The sequence below is a fragment of the Stegostoma tigrinum genome, chromosome 20 (genome assembly GCF_030684315.1).
Source record: "Stegostoma tigrinum isolate sSteTig4 chromosome 20, sSteTig4.hap1, whole genome shotgun sequence".
Lineage (NCBI taxonomy): Eukaryota > Metazoa > Chordata > Chondrichthyes > Orectolobiformes > Stegostomatidae > Stegostoma > Stegostoma tigrinum.
In genome coordinates, this window is record NC_081373.1 from 27805081 (window position 1) to 27824230 (window position 19150).

A 19150-nucleotide genomic window follows, 5' to 3' on the forward strand; every position below is an offset into this window, starting at 1 on the left:
CTGTAAAAAATGGCCATGATTTGGTCTCCAATATTCATCCTATGTTGCACTGAAAGGATTTCTGAACAGCTATTCTGTGTATTTCTCAAAAAGCCAGAATCGAAAGCCCAAGCCAGAGACAGAGGTCTGGAGCAGAATAAGTGAAAAGGGATAGAGTGGCAATCAGAATGTCCCTGACCTCCTAGTAAGATTGAGCCATATATCTTTCCTATTTTATATCAGAATATTCAAAACTGCAGTATTTCCACCAAACAGCGACATTAAACACAACCTCTATTTCTTTCAGCACACCTCATTTCAGCTTGTTAATATACCCAGGATGGCAACTACTTAATACACTATGTTGTGATGTCAGAATGGGCTTTGTTCAGTGAAACAATATTCAACTTGTTTAATGTGGATTATTAAATAATTGGAGTGATCAAGAATAAGGCCTAAATGAATGAAATGTTGGTGTTTTTAAGGTAGCACAATACTCGGCAGTCCACGAATATGGTGTTAACTGTTAACAAATAAAATATTGTGGAACTACAATATTTTGCTCATGTCTTGAGCAAATTGTTTTTGAATAATTTAAGTTTTAAGATCCTAGGAAAATAATTAATTTGAGTTCAAGAGTGTGATGAGGAGAAATTGTAATATAGTAAGGATGCAAGGAGGAAAAAAATGTCTGTTTTCAGAATGTACTACAGAAAATTTGATAGAATCAACTACCTCAGCAGTGCAATGTGGTAACATTTTAAGACATCCTTTCTTGTCAAGTTTTAGTCATAATGTTTACTTTCTATAGTTACTGAATAATAAACCATGATCTCAGGAAGTATGTTTTAAACATCATTAGAACAGCATAGTTCAAACTAACTGTGCTGATTTTCTCTAAAATAGTTTGTCTTCGTGGAGAACATCAAAGAGAAATCCTGACCAGTTAGTAAGATTTTACTTCTGGAATTTCTAAGTAACTCATCTCAGTTTAAGAGATGAGAACAATTTTATCTCTGCCTTCCTGTTCAAATCTTCCAGTTTTCCAGACCCTGTAAGAAAAGTTGAGATCTCTGCTGCCCTAGGATTTCACTTTTTCTTAAGTGTAATCTCTTCCAAACCTCCTTCATTGCGATTCACCTGACATTCTCCTAGGATCACATAAAGGACACTTTCTTCATTATCAAAGTCTTGTGTTGGACTTGAACCTGGAGCTTCTGGCTTGGAGGCAGGGTCAGTCCCCACTGTGCCATGAGACCCCCTGCAAACGTTACTAGAATGGAAACTGTCATATGAATTGGAAGGTCACCAAAATGATTTGCTCCTTAGATGCTTCTAACCAACGTGAAATCAAATGATAGCAAGAGTGTACAGCTGACAGACACCATTTATGGTGTGGATGCCTTCAATCACAATGTAATTGTGCTATTCAGTAGAATCTTATTTCATCTTTAAGTAATAGTGATGAGTAAGGTTGGTGTATTGGTATCTTCAATATTGCTGTTAGACTGGCATGACAGTGTGAAAGTAGTCTGAGAGCATATGGCATGAAGTTTTAAATTGCTTATAAAGTCAATAATATTGCTATTATTATTTGATCAATAATATATTGCCCCTATTTCTACTACTGTGCCTTATTTACACTTGCTTACGCTTTGCAAAGGTTAGCTCATAATAGCCTTCATTAGGTATGAATTTTGCTGAATGCTTTTGCGTTGATTTTCATTCTACACCTCACTAAATTTTAACAGACATTAGCTGTTTGCACAGAATACAAATGAAGTGCTAAACACTGATAATTCTAAATACTAAGTGCCGTCAATACTTGAGCTATCTATAAATATTTTAATAATTACCACCACCTCAATCAAGTACCCTATTGAAATGGAACTTTGATGATTCCCAAATGTGATGCTGCTGTGGATTTGAGGTTATTTTGTCCTAGTTTTTTTTTGAAGAGAGGCTTTAAAGCAGAAGTATGAAGCAGCCTATCAGAGCCACTGGGAATAAACAGGTTTGTGAAGCCTTGAATTTATTTTAAAGAGTTCGAACAATAGAAGGAGCTTGACGTGGTGTGTTCAAACTCCCACAGAACAAGGCTCTTTAGCTTTCAGCTGTTGCTATTGGGGTCTGAAAAAAGTGAAAGCTATTGTTTCCCAATTTCAGTTTCAGCCAAAAGTTGGGACTGCTCTGCCTGCTACGGAAGATGCATGTGAGACAATCTGTTTTCTGAATTTGTCTTTTTCCAAGGATGTGTTTACAGGATGCTACTATGTTGGATCAATTAATTACAAATAGTTACTATATCTATTGTCCTGCTAAGTTTTCAAAGAGAGTTAAGTTATTCCAGTTCTTTCTTTCCCTTTGTTCTATTTGAGCTGTGGTAGATGAATGAAGTGTGTTCTGCTTTAAATCCAGTAGTTTGACAAATCAAATCGTATCTGAAATGCAGCACTAAGTCTCGATCCTAACTTTTTGTTATTTTAAAGCCAATTTCTGAGTATTTTGAGGGTGTTTGGTCTAGTCCATAGCACAGATCGAGACTTAAGCAATATCTGATTTCTGAGCTGGGTGTTTCCGGACGTGTTGCAGCTTCAGTAGCTTTCACTGGCAACAATTAGTTGGCTACCCCTGGGACTGCGATACTAACAAGGACACTGTCCCAATCACAGAACTCGCAGCTCGGTAAGCTTAGCACTGCCACCCAATAGTAGTGGTTACCATTAAGTCTGAACATGGTGGAAGAGGCATCATTGAGAGAGAGCTGCGTGCACTCATTGAGGTCGAGAGAGCTGGAGGCAGTCAGACACCACAGTGCCCAACAAACTATGCCTAATTTAAAGAAAGTCTTTGAATCTTGTGTCAATGATATTTTTTAGTTTGACACAGTGCATGAAATGAAAGTATAAGTTGTTGGATGTGCTTTTAGTATAGCCGCTCAGTTGTAGCCACTGTCACTCCTGAAGATGTTGACTCAGGTTGATTTACAGGCGAACCTTGCCCATGTGTCCATTATTCTATGAATATCAGCTAGACCATGTTTCATGGAGTACTTCACAATAAGACAACCTTGCACTCACTATGTACATGCATTATCCAATTGGGCCTATTAGACGACAGTAAAGAACAGACATTGTGCTGACTTCATCTTCCATTGTTTTCTGAGTCCAGGGAAAGAAGTTGACCTAAACCTGTTGTGCATTCGCTATTAGCACCTCATTTGTGTTCAACAAACTTTGTAGAGGCAAGAAAGTTGGGACCATGGCATGGTCTGTGTAGTGATTGTAATGAGGTCAGCCAGGTGGACCTCCATAGAATATTAGCTCCCTGTTTGGACCAGATTAATGGCTTGAAACTGAGACCTGGATCAAAGAGAGCTGGATCTGTGTCAAGGACTCTTCACCCGTAAGTAAAGAGTGACTTATTGATGGGATACCAGCCTCTGTGGAGTTATTTCACTTAGCATTGTCCAATATCTTCTGATTGCCGGGTTATTTCTCAAGTGTGGGATGATCCACCTGCGTAAACTGAATTAAACCACAAATGACCAATTAAAAAGTCTCTTACCGTCTCTGTGGCATCCCAACAGGATTTAGGTGCATCCTCTATTTTGGGGCACTAGTTGGTCAATGATGAGGCCTCCAATGCCAATAGCTATTCCTACGGCATCAACACTGCCTGCCGTCAGTCACCTTTCACCCTTTGGCACTGTTCTGCCTGACGGCCTCCAGCACCCTACCCAATGAGGGTACACAGCTCTCAACGAGTCCTCTTCCACCTGGTGCAGCCTTAGCTGTAACCACTGCTAGTGGCGGCAGAACTAAAACTTGTGGACTGCTAGTTCTGTGATTGGGTCACCATCTTTATTAGTAGCCCAGTCCCTGGGTAGCCAACCAATTGTTTGCTGTTGCCAGTGAAAGCTGCCTGGCTCCAGTACCTACTCAAGCTGCAATATGTCTGGAAACACCTAACCTAGAAATCAAAGACATTGCCTAAGTCTTGAATATCTTGTTAACTTCTGAACTATTGCAGACATTATCTTCATACTCTAAAAATTTAATGACAATAATCTGTTACTTTGTTTCATGTGACTTTTAATCACTGTTTGTTTACACATCTATTCCCAGACTGCATTCACGTTACAGCCTCCTGTGTTCAATTTTTAACTGGTTACTGATTAAGCAGCATCTTGAGCTTTAAAATTTTTAACCTTGTGTTGAAGTCACATCTTGCCCCTGCTCCTCCATATCTCTATAATGGCCTCTTGACTCTCAAACCTCTATGACATGTGTGTCACTCTGCATTTTGCCAGATTACAACCCCCAATGTTATTTGTTTTATCATTGTTAGCCGTTGCCTTAAAAGTGTCTCAGCACTGAGCTCTACAATTCCCTCCCTAACTCACTTGTCTTCTCTGCCTCACTCTCTTCCTTTAACATATTCCTTAAATCCTGCCTTTTTGACAAAACTTTGTTATCTTTCCTAAAATCTCATATGGCTCAGTGTTAAATGTGGTTTACTAATGCTCCTGTGTGACCTTTGACTGTAGTAAAAGTGCCATGCAAAAAAAGATTTCTGTTGAGAACTGTAATCCCACACTCGTTGTTAGTCCATTGTCCACTGCAACATTTGAGCAATCCAATAACACTTTTTTAAATGATTTTTAAATGTCTTTTTGTGTCAGGAATTGTGATTTTAATGACCACAGCAGGTGATCTAGTTGAAAATGCATCATGTTCTGTCTTGACTCTGTCTTTTAAAATTGCATTCACTGAATTGTAGACCCAAATACAACATAGATTCAGAATTCAGTGGAAGATAATCTTGTTTTTGTGCGTGCATCATTCTTCCAGCGAACTTTGTAAGTGCCTGAGTCTCAGAAGTATTTTGGTGTAGAAGGAGGCATTCAGCTTTTGTGTCTGTACAGTCTCTCCAAATCAATATTATAATTTGGTGCCATTCTCCTGGTTTATTCACTACATATTTCAATTTAACATTCATCTTATGCCTTCTTGAGTGCCTCATTGGGATCTATCTCTACCACACTTCCAGGAAGTGCCTTACAGATCTAACTACTCTCTGTAAGAAACTACTTTTACTTACATCATATTTGTTCCTTTTACAGATTACTTTAAATCTGTGCCCTTTCATGCTCAATCTTTTCCAGTAGGCATTGCCCATCGTCTTGAGTCATTCTTGAGCCCTCACGGTTTTGGAAACTTCAATCAATTCTCCCTTTCTTCTTCAAGGAAAACAGGCCAAACTTCTCTGATGTATCTTTGCAACTGAAGTTTCTTGTCCCTGGTAGTATTCTCGTAAATTTCCAAAAGGTATTCAATAAGATGCCACATGCAGGATATTTGATAAGAGCCCAAGGTGCTGGGGGTAGTATATTGACATAGAGGATTAAATACCTAATTGAGAGTTGGGATAAAGGGGACATTTTCAGGATGGCAATTTATAGTTACTGGCTTGGCACATTTACTTACAGTATATATTCGTGACTTGGATGACAGAAGTGAATGTACTGTCACCAAGTTTGAGGATGTCACAACAATAGTTTGGATAGCAAATAGTGAGGATGATACAAAAAGTCTATGGTAGGATATAGAGATAACAAGGTGGAGAGCTGAATGAACACAGCAGGCCAAGCACCATAGGAGCAGGAAAGGTGCCGATTTGGGCCTAGACCCTTCTTTAGAAATTCTGATTTCTGATACAGTAAGATATAGACAGGTTAAGTGAGTGGACAAAATCTTGGCAAATGGAATACAATGTGGGAAAATATAAGGCAGAAGGAACAGGGGGAAGACTGCAGAAAACAGCAACATAAAAGGGTTCAGGAATGCTCATGTATGAATGCCAAAAAGTGGCATCGTTTTGCGATAGGTAATTGGGAAGGCAAATTGACTGTTTGTATTTATTTCAAAGACAATGGAGTATAAAAGTGCAGATGCCTTGCTAAATCTATGCAACGCACTAGTCGACCACAACTGGAGTACTGTGAAGAGTTTTCTCTTTAATTAAGGAAATATATGCTGGTAGTCTAGAAAGTTGATCCTGGGTATTGATTTTTGTGGAGAGGTAGAGTGGATTGGGCTTATAAGCATTAGAAGTAAGAAAAATAAGAAAAGATTTGATTGAAACATATGGGATTCTTAGCTGAGTACACAGTGTTTGTGCTGAGAAGAAACTAAAAGGAATAAACTGTCATAACAATATACACATGGCATGGTTCCTATCCTTACTAAAGACATGTTCTGACATTGACAATGAACGTAATATAGTTTTTTTTCCCCCAGTTTCAAACTGATTTCTCTTGTTTAGTCCTAATGTAAATGATGCAGTTACCAAATTGTCATAAAATCTTCATAATATACTCAATCTCTAAACAAATATGCTTGTTGTCCGAATGACTGGCACTTCAATTGCTATGTTACCGGCATAATAAAAATTTCAAAGATATATTATTCAAATATATTAAACTCTCCCATTTTATTTCTGGGTGTGCTGAGTACCTATAAAGAATCCCAAAGTCATGGTTTACAATATGATATGAAGGTGTCAATTACATTTTAGTTTTATGATTGGATGTTGACCATTGAACACTCCAGACCTAGACCAAGTAATTTAGTTGGCTTTGATCACTATGGTGGCAATTTTTATTTCATTATTGCCCAATTGCATTAAAACAGCAACAATGCAACCAAAGTCAAGCAGCGGATAGTCATAATAACCATTCTAATTCACAACCATTCTGATTGTTGGGTGGACTAGCAACCCATCATCTCCCAGAGTTCACTTCAGGAACACAGTGGACTTCATCCCTATATAGAAAGGGATCAAATGATGCAATTCACACTTGGCACATCTCTCTCTCTCTCTCTCTCTGTCGACCTGACTGTAGCCAGCTTCTTCACCTGGACACCAGTGACTGATGACTGGAAATGATGTTTGTTGTTGGGCAAAGCTTTTGGAGGCAGTTTGTGTATGTTTCGTTATCTTAATGCATATGGAAATATTACATAGTTACTGCTGTGGATTCTCCAAATATTCTTGCTCTACAGAACTGCTGCAGTTTGACCCAATGCTATGTACTCCCACCAGTAAGCCACTGCAATAGGTACTTTTAAAGCAATACTTTTCCCTGGGTCAGAAGAGGCCTACATGAACAACATCAGAAAGATACTACACGCCCTGACACACGCATCACTTTACCCTACATCAGGAACATGTCGGAACTCACCACAAGGCTCCAACGCCTGCTGAGCATCAGAGTGGCACACAAACCCACATCAACCCTATGACAAGTGCTCACCCGAACTAAAGACCCACTCCCCACCATGGACAGGACCAATGTCATCTACAAGATCCCCTGCAGAGACTGCGAGAAACACTACATTGGACAAACAGGAAGGAAACTAACAACAAGAGTACATGAACACCAAGTGGCTACAAAAAGATACGACCAATACTCTCTCACCTCAATCCACATGGACAAGGAGAACCACCATTTTGACTGGGACAACACCAGAATCCTGGGACAAGCTAGGCAGAGACAGGCACAAGAACTCCTAGAAGCCTGGCCCTCCACGAAGCATGCTATTAATAAACACATTGAACTCGACCCTATGTACATTCCACTATGAAAGAGAACCAGAAGTGAGACAATCCATCTCAATGGACCCCAGAGTTTTTAAAAACCAGGCGGCAAAACACACCAACACTTCATCAGATGCTGCACTGAGGATGTTACCCAGCATGGTAACAAAACTTTTGCAAAACAAGAAACCAGCTCAGCGAGCCAACCAATTCTAACACCCACAACCTGAACTACAAATCTCCAAAACCTTCAATACTTTTCCCAGCTTTGCACATGCAGACCTTCAAGTTGCTTAGAGAGGAGCCAGTTCTGCAGGCGCCACTTGTCAATAACATTGTAAACAACGCCCATCAAAAAATCTGATTGGGGTTCCACACTCATTCTTATATCTGCCAACCACATTCAGTCCTATTAAGGAACCTATGAAAAATTTAAATGTGTATCTTCTGAACATGTGACTTTGTTATTGATTCTTTCATCTTTCATCACCCGCAAACATTTGAGGTGGTATAATCATTTCCAACACTAAAAATGACCTCACAGAACTTTCTTTCAAAGAGTTTTAAGTATTGGAGTTTAAAAAAAATTGATCAAAGGCACTGAATGATTCTTGCCTGCATTCTCATACCCTCATTGCCTGTCCCATCAATTCACAAATTCAGTCCAGTTACATATCTATCATTAAGAAGATTTATCCACCTTCTTAGCCAACTTTTTCTTTGCTAGTTTGCATTATTTGTGTCAGTTCTTTTTATATGGATCTCTGTCACAGCTGCGTAAAAGGACTGACGTTATTGTGTTCTGTATTTTGTGGACAGCTAAATCCTTGTGTAAGGCATATTTACAGTTGTTACCAGTGTGACCTGCTGCTGCCAGTTCAGAGCTGCTGATGCATTTGTCTGTTTTTATCTATTACCTAATACATTCATTGTCTTTTAAAAATTTGCATAAAACAGTTTTTTAAAAAATATACCCATGTGCTGTACCTTGGCTAGAAATGGTCATTCAAGTTGCCTGATGGCACCTGCCAAAAATAGTTTTAGGTGTACTTGCATTGTGTGGACCAGGCAAGATGTTATTTGGATGAGATGGTCATTCTGATTTCTATTTATGCTGTGATTCTGTCCAGCAGTTCCTACTGATTTCTTAAACTTCAAATCAGCAGCAGCAATACTGCAGCAAGTTTGCTGAAAAGAATTAAAACATGGCTGATTACGCTGCCAATTTCACATAATTTCGAACTGAACTCCTTGACAGACTCATTACCCACCATAGATTATGAGATAGTTAGGCTTTCGTGATAGATCTAGAAAAGCTTGTCAAATTTGTGAGCTTTGATCTGCAAAAAATCCCTTTGCAATCTCAGATTGTTTATTGTATTTTGAAATAGCCATTTGTCAAAGAGCACAATTCATAATCAAAGATATATTCACCATGTTTCGGGAGTTGTGGGGCTTGAAGCTGTTAAGTGGCGCTTGCATTCAAAGTATAGTTGTCAATCTAAAATTCTACTAAGTAGCAGCACTTAAGTATTTTTGGCTGTTCTCCATGAAGTAATAGCTGGTGCAGTTGAAGATTTTAAATCCATTGCTTTTATCTGCAGAAACACTTTTAGGGTGAAGAAATCCCCAAAGCGCACCTCGCTATCTGAAACATCCTCACAGGTCAGTAATCATGGATTCAAATCAATTCCAGAACTCCTAACTATTGTACTGATGTGGGTGACAAATGGAAGGGAAATGAGAGGGAATTTGGGGAGGGCACTAACTATCAGAAAAATTAATTCAAGGACAGTAAAAAAACAGTTAGTGGACTTACATTTTCACCTTTCATTTGATACTTTGTCACTTTAACGGTTGCACTGTATCCATGATGTGAAGATGCCGGTGTTTGACTCGGGTGGACAAGGTCAGAAATCACATGACACCAGGTTATAGTCCAACAGGTTTATTTGGAGAGAGGCTCCAAAAGCTTTTATTTTCAAATAAACCTGTTGGTCTATAGTCTGATGTTGTTGTGTGTTTTCTGACCTTGTTGCACTGAACAACATTGCTAGTCTTGATATTTTTATTTAGAAGACAGAAATTCTGATATAAAGCGTTGATACAAATATTTTCCTAAAGAAGGAAACAAAAATATCTGAAAAGTATACTTCTAATATTTTAGTTGTAGTACCAGTTCCTGAAACTCCAAGGAGGCCTTCTATTGGTTATTCTTTAGGCTGGTGATACTGATTTGAGAATTTGATTTCAAGATTAATATATTTGACGCTTAAAATTTAGGAATCAACTCCACTTACTACTCCTGACACCCAACAAGTAATTGGCACAGTGGAACATGCCACAGATGAAGAGAAACTGGCGTCTTCTGTGACAAATCAGAAATGGTCTTACTCTGGAATACAAACTGAATTGGAAGAAGATAAAGCTGATTATCCTCAGCCTTCAGATCTTTCAGCATTTGTGAATGAGAATTCTGAATTTGTAAATGAGAACTATTCTTCAACGGGTAAGTTTCAAAAGCATTGACGTTCTTTTCATGTAACTGCTGGTTAAACTTGTAATTTGATTTGGCTGCAATGAAGTGGTACAATTATCCTGTTATGTTCCTTATATATTTTGTAAAGCAGAATTTCAGGCTACATTTATTCTGTGATATAATGGAATGACATCTGCTGTATCACAGACCTTTCCCCACATATTCGAATATAAGGTGTTATAAAGCATATAATAATATTTCAACTTTTCATGTTAGAAAGCAAGGTGAATTACTGTTCTGATAAACATAACAGGGTGTGTAGTTTATATTAAATTTTCATTTTTGCAAGCTGATAGATATGAAGATTTAATCCCTAATCTAGATTCTTTGTCAAGTACAATACATTAGAATTTCTGATCTGGGTCAGGATGGATGATGGATGGTTGGTTGATTACTGGTTAGGACCTAGAAAATGTGACGCAACTTAGGTCTGCTCAGGTTCCATCTGTTTCATCCAATACACAAATTTCAATGGAAGAAGACATGGGTGAATATTTGTATTGTAGGAGTTGGGGAAACTGCCAGGCTACCACAGGAATTCCACTCATTATGCTGTCAGTAGGCTTCACCGGGTGCTTGAGGTGCTGAGATCCAAATGAATACAGAATATCACTAGAAGAAACAGGCAAGCAATCCAGAAGGGAACAGTTACCTATCATGTTTCTGCACCCAGCTTAAGGCATTCTTCTGTCAAAGTGACATGGAGCTGTTGTAATTTTCTGGAGCTCCATCAGCATAGGTGCTGCTGAAGCACTCTGGAAAGCATCCAAGCTCCTCTAGCCCTTTCCCTCAAACCATACAAATGTCATCATCCTCAGGATTGTACTGTGGATTTGAATCACTGATGTCCTACAGGAAAAGAATTCTGCTGTCCTTAGCAGGTCTGGCCCACACGTGATTCTGTGGGTGACTTTCACCTGCCCTCTGTAATGTCCAAGCAAGCCATTCCGTTCGAAGGCAACCAAGGATTAGCAATAAATTCTGGCCAACCAGCAATGCCCATGCCCTACAAGTGAATAAAAAAAATCAAGAGGAGTAAATTTTATTTAAGTTCGATTTTGGGTATGAAATTGGTAATATATTCAAGGTGCTAACCCTAATTCTGGGAACTAGGATGCCAGCTGGGTGTCCAGAGGCAGCAGCTCACTGGTTTATGCCACAAGATTTTGAGTCAGCTGGAATGCTTGTGGGGACCATAACTTTGGTCCTTGAATGGTGTTGTGGAATATTGAACCAAAAGATATCCAAGAGTAGACTGCTGGAACTTCGGTAATGCTTGCATTGGAAGACTATGACAAGTGGAGTGGAATAAGGAGATCAGTATAAATAGGTAATGCTTGGAATCTTGCACCCCAGCTGTTCAGTGTTTTTCAAAGATGAGAACATAGGGGCCATCTGTAATACACCAAATTTGCACAGAATACAAAGGTAAGCTGGAATGTATTTTGTGATGAAGATTCAATGTGATTTAGGGAGGATTTTGCTCAGTGAGTGGGCAAGAACTTGGCGGATGGAATATAATGTGGATCATGAGGCTATCTCTTTTGATAGGAGGAGATGATCTGCTAATTATTTCTTAAATGGTGCAAGATTGGAAAGTGTAGATGGCATACTAGATCACAGGGCTGCTCTTTTATAATGAAGAGATGACTAGTGGTGGTTTAACCTGAGGGTCAGCTTGCCTCAGGGTAAGGGTATATCTTGAGAAGGAGAGCCAGTGCAGGAATTGAACCCACTTTGTTGCCATCACTCTGCATTGCAAACCAGCCATCCAGCAACTGAGCAAACCACATATATTTCAGGAACAAAAACAGAAGCTGCTGGAAAAGCTCAACAAAGCTGGCAGCATCTATGAAGAAAAACATTAGTGTTAATGTTTCAAGTCTGGTGACCCTTCCTCGGATCAGATATACTTCATATTACTTTAAAGTAGAGCTAGGACCATCTGTAATCTGCTAAATAAATTCAAAATTTGGATTTAGGTCTCATTTTTTAAGATGAAACAATGGAAAATAATATTAAGTTAAGAGTTGTTTGCTGTTCTCTAAATGCAACATTGACTACATGTTTAAAGTGTTTTATTGGCTGTATAAATTAGTTCAATGTATGATTATTAATTTGGTAAAATGGAAACAGATTAACCATTCTGGACTTGGCAAATATGTTATATTCAAATAAAACACAAGTGGATGATTGAAGAAATACTGGGGCTTCTTAGTTGGGCTTTTAAAATGAATATTTTTGAATATTTTCTGCCTGCTTTCACAAAAGAGAGGAACAATAGGAATGTTGCAATCAGGAAGGTAAAATGTGACGTATTAGTTGAAATGAACAGAGTGAGAGAGGCAGTATTAAGAAGATTAACATTTTTGCGAGTGGCTAAACTCAAATGTCCAGCTGAAATTTATCTTAGACTGTAATGGAAAGCAAGAGAGAAAATAGCAGCCATTGTTTTTTTAATCCTGTCTGGCTCCGGTATAATGTTAATGCTGTCCACAAAGGACCACCAGCACCTCTTTTGGTCGGGGATTTTATTTGATCTTGGGATGTGGGCATTGGTTGCCTATCAGAATTTCCCTGGACAAAGTAATGGTGAGTTACCTTTGTGAACACCTGCAGTCCTTGGAGTGTTGGGTTAGCCATAGTGATTTTTAGGAAGTGCGTTCGAGGTTTTTAACTCTTGACAGTGAAGGAACAATATTGTTCCTTGTTGTGCGCCTTGGAGAGGAATTAAAGTACTGCAGTTCTAGATGCCTACTGGCTTTGCCCTTCTGGTGATAGAGGTCGCAGGTTTCTAAGGTGTTTTCAGAGAGTCTTGGTGACTATATAGCCTGAGAGTTAACGTTACGCAAACATAGGGGAAGCCAAGGAGGTGGACCTCCCTTATCTACCGCAGCCTAAATGGGATCTGATCCCACACCATTTGCATCATTCTGTATCACACTCTAGACATCTAGCCATCCAACTCAAATGCTTCAGAAATGGAAAACTGGAAAGACCAAATGATTACAGGTCAATTAATCTAAACTGAGTGATGGAAAAATTATTGGATAAACTCAGATAAATGGGATTAAACCTCATTTTACAAGATTAATAAAAGGGAGTCAGCACAGATTTGACAAGGGAAAACTGAGTCTAACTAATCAAACTTTTTGACACTGTAACAAAGAAAGTGCAGTTTTAGCTGGGGTCTATATGGATTTTGGCATACACTTTAATAAGGTCCCTCATGGCAAACCGATTGCTAAGATAAAACCACATGGAATCCAAGGCAAAGTGGCAAGTTGGATCTAAAAATGGCTGAGACCAGTCGAAAAATGTAATGGTCAATGTGCGGGAAGCTGGGCTGTTCTGCTGGGTTAAATATGTTCATGGTGTTCATAGTATGTATCAATGATTTGGACTTGTTTGTAGGGGTTATAATTAATACATTTGGAGAAACTTTCCTTCTGTCTAAAGCTATCAATGGTTGAGCCAGGTGGATAGAACAGTCGTAAATGGAGTTCAGTCTGGAAGCATGAGAGATATTACATTTGGAGAAAGCTTACAAGGCAAGGAAATGCACGATATATTGCAAGATACTGAGAAGTGTAGGGGAATTGATGGACCTCAGTACATGTCCATAGGCCCTTAAATGCGACTTGACAGGCCAAACAGAAAAGTTTTTATTCCATGTAGAGGTTATTTTCAGGTCTGGTTTGGACACCACACAATTGGAAAGATGTGATTCTACTAGAAAGGGTACGGAGGAGACTTTCACTGGTGTTGCCTGAACTGGAGAATTTCAGTTAGAAGGATAGCTAGAGTTGTGTGTCTTGGAACAGAACAAGTTAAAGAGAGATCTAACTGAAGCAAAGAGACTTGTTCCTCTTGGTTAAGGAATCCATGACCAGGACGATAGATTTATAGAAGAAACAGGGTTTAGTAGAAAATTGTTTTCAACCAAACAGTGGTGGGAGTTGAAATTCACTGTTTGAAGGTATGGTGATGGAAAAACCTTAAGAACACTTACACATTATGTTCTTGAAGTGTCAAAAACTAAAAGACTAGAAACTAAGAGACAGAAGTGGGATAAAGCTGGGTGACTCCTTATAAGCTGGCTTCAACTCATTGGTTTGCATTTATGTCATAAATTTCCATCATTTTTTTGATCATACACAAAATCTAAACAAGTAGTTCTATTAATCTGGAAAGAGCAAGTGATTTGTTGTAAATTTTAAAAATATGCAGTGGTTTTAGAAGTTTTTGAAACACTTCTAACATCAGCAAGAGAACATGATTTTAACCGTGATTGTCACTTTACATTTACATTCCTCACAATGTTAGGAGTAGGAAGCTGAATAAAGTAATGGCTAAATAGGCAGGAAATTCTTTCCTTTTAAAAGTGAAATTAAATAAGGCAGGAGACTAATTTTTACCAGCTACAAATTGAGGGCAAAAAACCAGCAAGTGCAAATAAATCATAAATAAAAAATATTAACATTTAAGAATAAGATCAAGAGTTTGAATGTAGAGATTTTTGTAACTGTTTAACTTCAGAACATAATGGAGGGGTAATAGCTTTATGATACTGTCACAAGTGTGTTGTCCAGAGACCCAGTTAATGTTCTGGGCACCTGGGTTTGAAACTCCCATGGCAAATAGTGGAATTTGAATTCAATTTTTAAAAAATCTGGAATTAAGAGTCTAATGGTGACTAATTGAATCCATTGCAGGTTGTCAGAAAAACCCGTCTGGTTCACTCATGTTCTTTAGGGAAGGAAACTGCCCTTAGCTGGTCTGGCCTAAATGTGACTCCAGACCCACAGCAATGTCATTGACTCTTAACTGCCCTCTGGGTAATTAAGGTTGGATAATAAATGATGGTTGGGCCAACAATGCCTTCATTCCCTGAATGTATTATTAAAAAAAACTTCACAACAGCAGATAGCACAATAACTTTACACTTCAACTTGATCCAGTGCAAGTAAAATTTCTAAGGTCTATGTTTGATTAGTAGAACAAATAGTCAAATAAAGTTATCTTGCATAGAAGCAACAAAACAACAGAGATAATGACTGAGGATGTGCAAGTTAAAACAGAACTGAATGGCTGAAATACTGCTTGTGAATACTGCAGGGTCTCAAGTTCAGCAGGAAATCAATCTGTACTCACTGACTATCTGGAAAGAATTTGAAAATTTACATAAAAATAATTTCAACAAAGTTACCTAACTTATGGAGCGGCACGGTGACTCTGTGGTTAGTACTATTGCCTCACAATGTGAGGAGCTGTGGTTCAATTTCACCCTTGGCAACTTTCTGTGTGGAGTTTTCATATTCTACCTGTGTCTGCGTCGGTTTTCTCCTACAGTCCAAAGATTTGCAGGTTAGGTGAATTGACTATACTAAATTGCCCATAGTATTCAGAGATGTATAGGTTACGAGGATTAACCGTGGGAAATGCAGGGCTATAGCCTAGGGAAGGTGTGGTTGGAATGCTCTTTGGAGGGTTGGTGTGGAGCCAATGGGCCAAATGTTTGCAGATTGTAGGCATTCTGTGATTCTAAGTACTATTGGGTTTATTTGTAAAAATGTTCACATTATAAAATAATCAGTTATATGGAGTGTCAGCCATTGATCTGTTGGTGGCACTCTTGTGCCTGAGTTATGAGGCTGCAGGTTCAAAATCCCACTCCAAAGCTTGAGTGCAAACTTCAGGGTTGATTTTCCTGCACAATACTAAGGGCAGTGGCTGCACTTTTGGAAGTGCTGCCTCTTGTTATACTAAAGCTCCATCTGTCTCCTCAGGTAGATGGGATAGATCCCATGACACTATTTCAAAGTAGTGTTGGGGAGTAGAGGGGTTCTGCCTATATTCATCTCGCATTCAACCAGATAAAATCAGATTATCTGGTCATAATCACATTGCTGTTTGTGGGAGTTTGTGTATTGACTGTCCCATTTCCTATATTATAACAGTAACTAACACTCAAAATCAGAGAATCCCTAACAGTGTGATAGCAGGCCATTTGGCCCCAAAGAGCACCCCACCCCACCCCACAACTCTGCACTTCCCATGTCTAATCCATCTATTCTACACAGCCCTGGACACTATGGGCAATTTAGTGTGGCCAGTCCACATAACCCGCATGTGTTTGGACTGTAGAAGGAAACCTGAGCACCCGGAGGAAACCAACACAGACACGGGGAGATTGTGCAAACTCGACAGCCACCCAAGAATGGAATTGAATTGGGGTTCCTGGTGCTGTGAGGCAGCAGTGCTAACCACTGAGCCACTGTGCTTCCATGGTATGCCATTTAGGACAATGCTATAAATAGACACATTGGGCATTTTGTTAGTTTGCACAAGCTACCAAAATACTACCATTACTATGAATGCTTATGGAAAATAGACTTTATTGCCAGTAAAACACTTAGAAACATACAATAATTGTGAAAAGTGCAACCTAAATGACAGGCTTTCTTTTACACTACCTAATTTGAATTCATGTTTGTAGTTAGGCATGCATGCCCCTGGAAAAGACATTGTTTCATAATATTTCTTACAACTGTTTATAATCAATTACCAAATCAAATGGCACCTGAACTGTGCATTATTTCACATCTTACTTTTCATGGCCATGATTACTTTCTTTAATCAGCTTGTTGTTTGATAATTGTTTTCAAGGTGATCCTGGACAATGTGGTAAACAGACACATTGAGCATTGTCAGTTTGTGCAAACTGCCAAAATATCTCCACGACTGTGTGGATGCTTATGGAAAAATAAGATGGCCTGTATTCACAATGATTTATGATCTAGTACTTTCCATTGACACAACAATATGCAGACCTTGCACAGAGCAGTTTGTTCAGAATCTCCTTCAGAAGGCCACTCTATTCTCTTGTCTAAATTTGCTTTTCAATGTCTTATCCTGCAGTCCTGGGATATGAACACTCATTAGACATAGAGTACATGGAAAAACTTGGTTCATCATCACCTGTAAGTATTAATTTCATGGTAACATCTAATATCAAAAGTAATTGTTTTGAATCTACTCAAACCTTATGGAGCTTCAGTATTACTTGGTTTAATAAATTGACCACCATGCAGAAATTTGCCAGCTACTGACGAAGTTATTTGTAATCTGTATACTGAGATCATGTTGAACTCTCTACCTGCCCCCACTTTAACGATGGTGGTCCGTATATAGGGTTGAATATTGATGTGGCACTCTTTCACTTTTCTGAGGTTGCAGACTTGCTCGCTGAGACAGCGTGTTTGATTACAGACGTTTCGTCTACCTGCTAGGTAACACATCCGGAAGTGATGCCAACCACCCCAGCAAACTGAGGCGCATAAATGACAAGTGGGACAGAACACTAGAGGAGCACTGATGACGTTACCTAGCAGGGTGATGAAACGTTTGCAATCAAACTCAGTGGCTTGATGAGCAAGTCTACAACATTATTCACAAACTAAGCTACAAATCTTCTCAGAAACTTTTTCCACTTATCTGCTGTAACTTTGCCATAATCGTGATTGGTAATTTGTTATTCCCAGTGCTACAAATAATAATATTCTACTTTTCTTTCCTTCTAGCAACATGAAACAAACACAAAGAAACAGTCCATGTACTTAAAGATTGATTCTCTGAAAGACAGTCCAATAAAATGCCCTTCTGTCAGGTTATCCGATTCAACTACTCCTTGTTCAGGGTATGTATCCAGCGTCTCCCTGTCTATAATGTGGTATGCTTTCGGGGAAAAGCTTTTGGGTAACAATGACCTCCAGGATGTTGATGGTAGGGAATTTTGTGACTATAACATCATTGAATATCAAGGGGAGATGGTTAGATTCTGTGTTTTTGGAGATAGCCATTGGCTGACACTTGTATTTTACTTGCCATTTGTCAGCCAAGGTCAAGTTTAAGTGTTGTTGAGGTCCTGCTGCATGTTAGCATGGACTGCTTCATTAGCTGAGAAGTTGCAAATGGAACTGAACAATGCAATCATCAATGACTGTCCCACTTCTGACCTTATGATGGAGCAAAGTTTATTGACGAAAGAGCTGAAGATGATTTGCCAGGACAGTAGCCTAAGGAATTCTTGCAGTGATGCTCAGGTTTTGAGTTGATTTTACTGCAACAATCATAACCATCTTTCTTAGCATTACTTATGACTTGAACCAGTGAAGAGTTTTTCCAATTCTGTCAGATTCCATTGAGTTCAACATTATAAATGTACCTTGATGCCATTCTTCAACAAATGCTCCTTGATCAAGTGCAAGGACTCACACCTCCTCAGGATTTTAACTCATTTGTTCATGTTTTGACCAGGAATGGAATGAGGTTTGGAGTCAAGAGGTCCTGACGGAATCCATCTATGCATTGGTGAACAGGTTATTGATAATTAGGTGCCTCTTAATGGCAATGTCAACACCACCTTCCACCACTTGCTGATGATTGAGAGCAGATGGATTTGCATTAATTGACCTGATCTAGTTTGCCCTGTTTTTTATACATGTAAAAGAATTAGCCAGCCACCTTTCTGTCTTGTCAGATAGATGTTAATGGCTGTGCTGGAACAGCTCAGCTAGACTTGAAATACATGTCTTCAGCACTGCATCCAATTTTGCTGTGGGCTAAAAAGCTTTGCTGCATACAATATGCTATCCAATTTCTTGCTCTTACAAGAGTATGTTGAATTGGCTGAAGATTGAGGAGCTCTGGAGGAGATTAAAATGAATCACCCACTCAACAATTCTGGCTGAAGGTAGTTACAAAATTACCTTGTCTTTTGAAATCTCATGCCAGGATCTGACATCGAGGATGAGGATGATCTTGGTGTCTTCTCTTGCTCAGTGATCTTACACTAGTCAGACATGATGTTGCACGACTGCAGAGTTTTAATCTGTTGGTTGATGGATTTCTTAGCCCTGCCTACGCTGCAGTTTCTGCCGTTTGTCATGCATATGTTGTGGTGCTCCGGTTTCCTCCCAAGGCCCAAAGATGTGCCAGCTAGGTGGATTGGCCACCCTAAATCGCCCA

The 19150-nt window shown here is 39.0% G+C and overlaps 1 protein-coding gene across 3 annotated transcripts in view; it reads left to right on the forward strand.

Annotated features, from left to right (window-relative positions):
- The window catches only part of LOC125461914 (uncharacterized), a 234408-nt gene that overhangs the window by 164876 nt on the left and 50382 nt on the right, over positions 1-19150 (forward strand). For all 3 annotated transcript variants that reach the window (XM_059653064.1, XM_059653065.1, XM_059653066.1), the window contains 4 exons: positions 9186-9246; positions 9865-10090; positions 17042-17103; positions 17704-17819. In XM_059653064.1, the coding sequence (XP_059509047.1) occupies positions 9186-9246; positions 9865-10090; positions 17042-17103; positions 17704-17819 (465 nt within the window). The remainder of the gene's footprint in view (positions 1-9185; positions 9247-9864; positions 10091-17041; positions 17104-17703; positions 17820-19150) is intronic.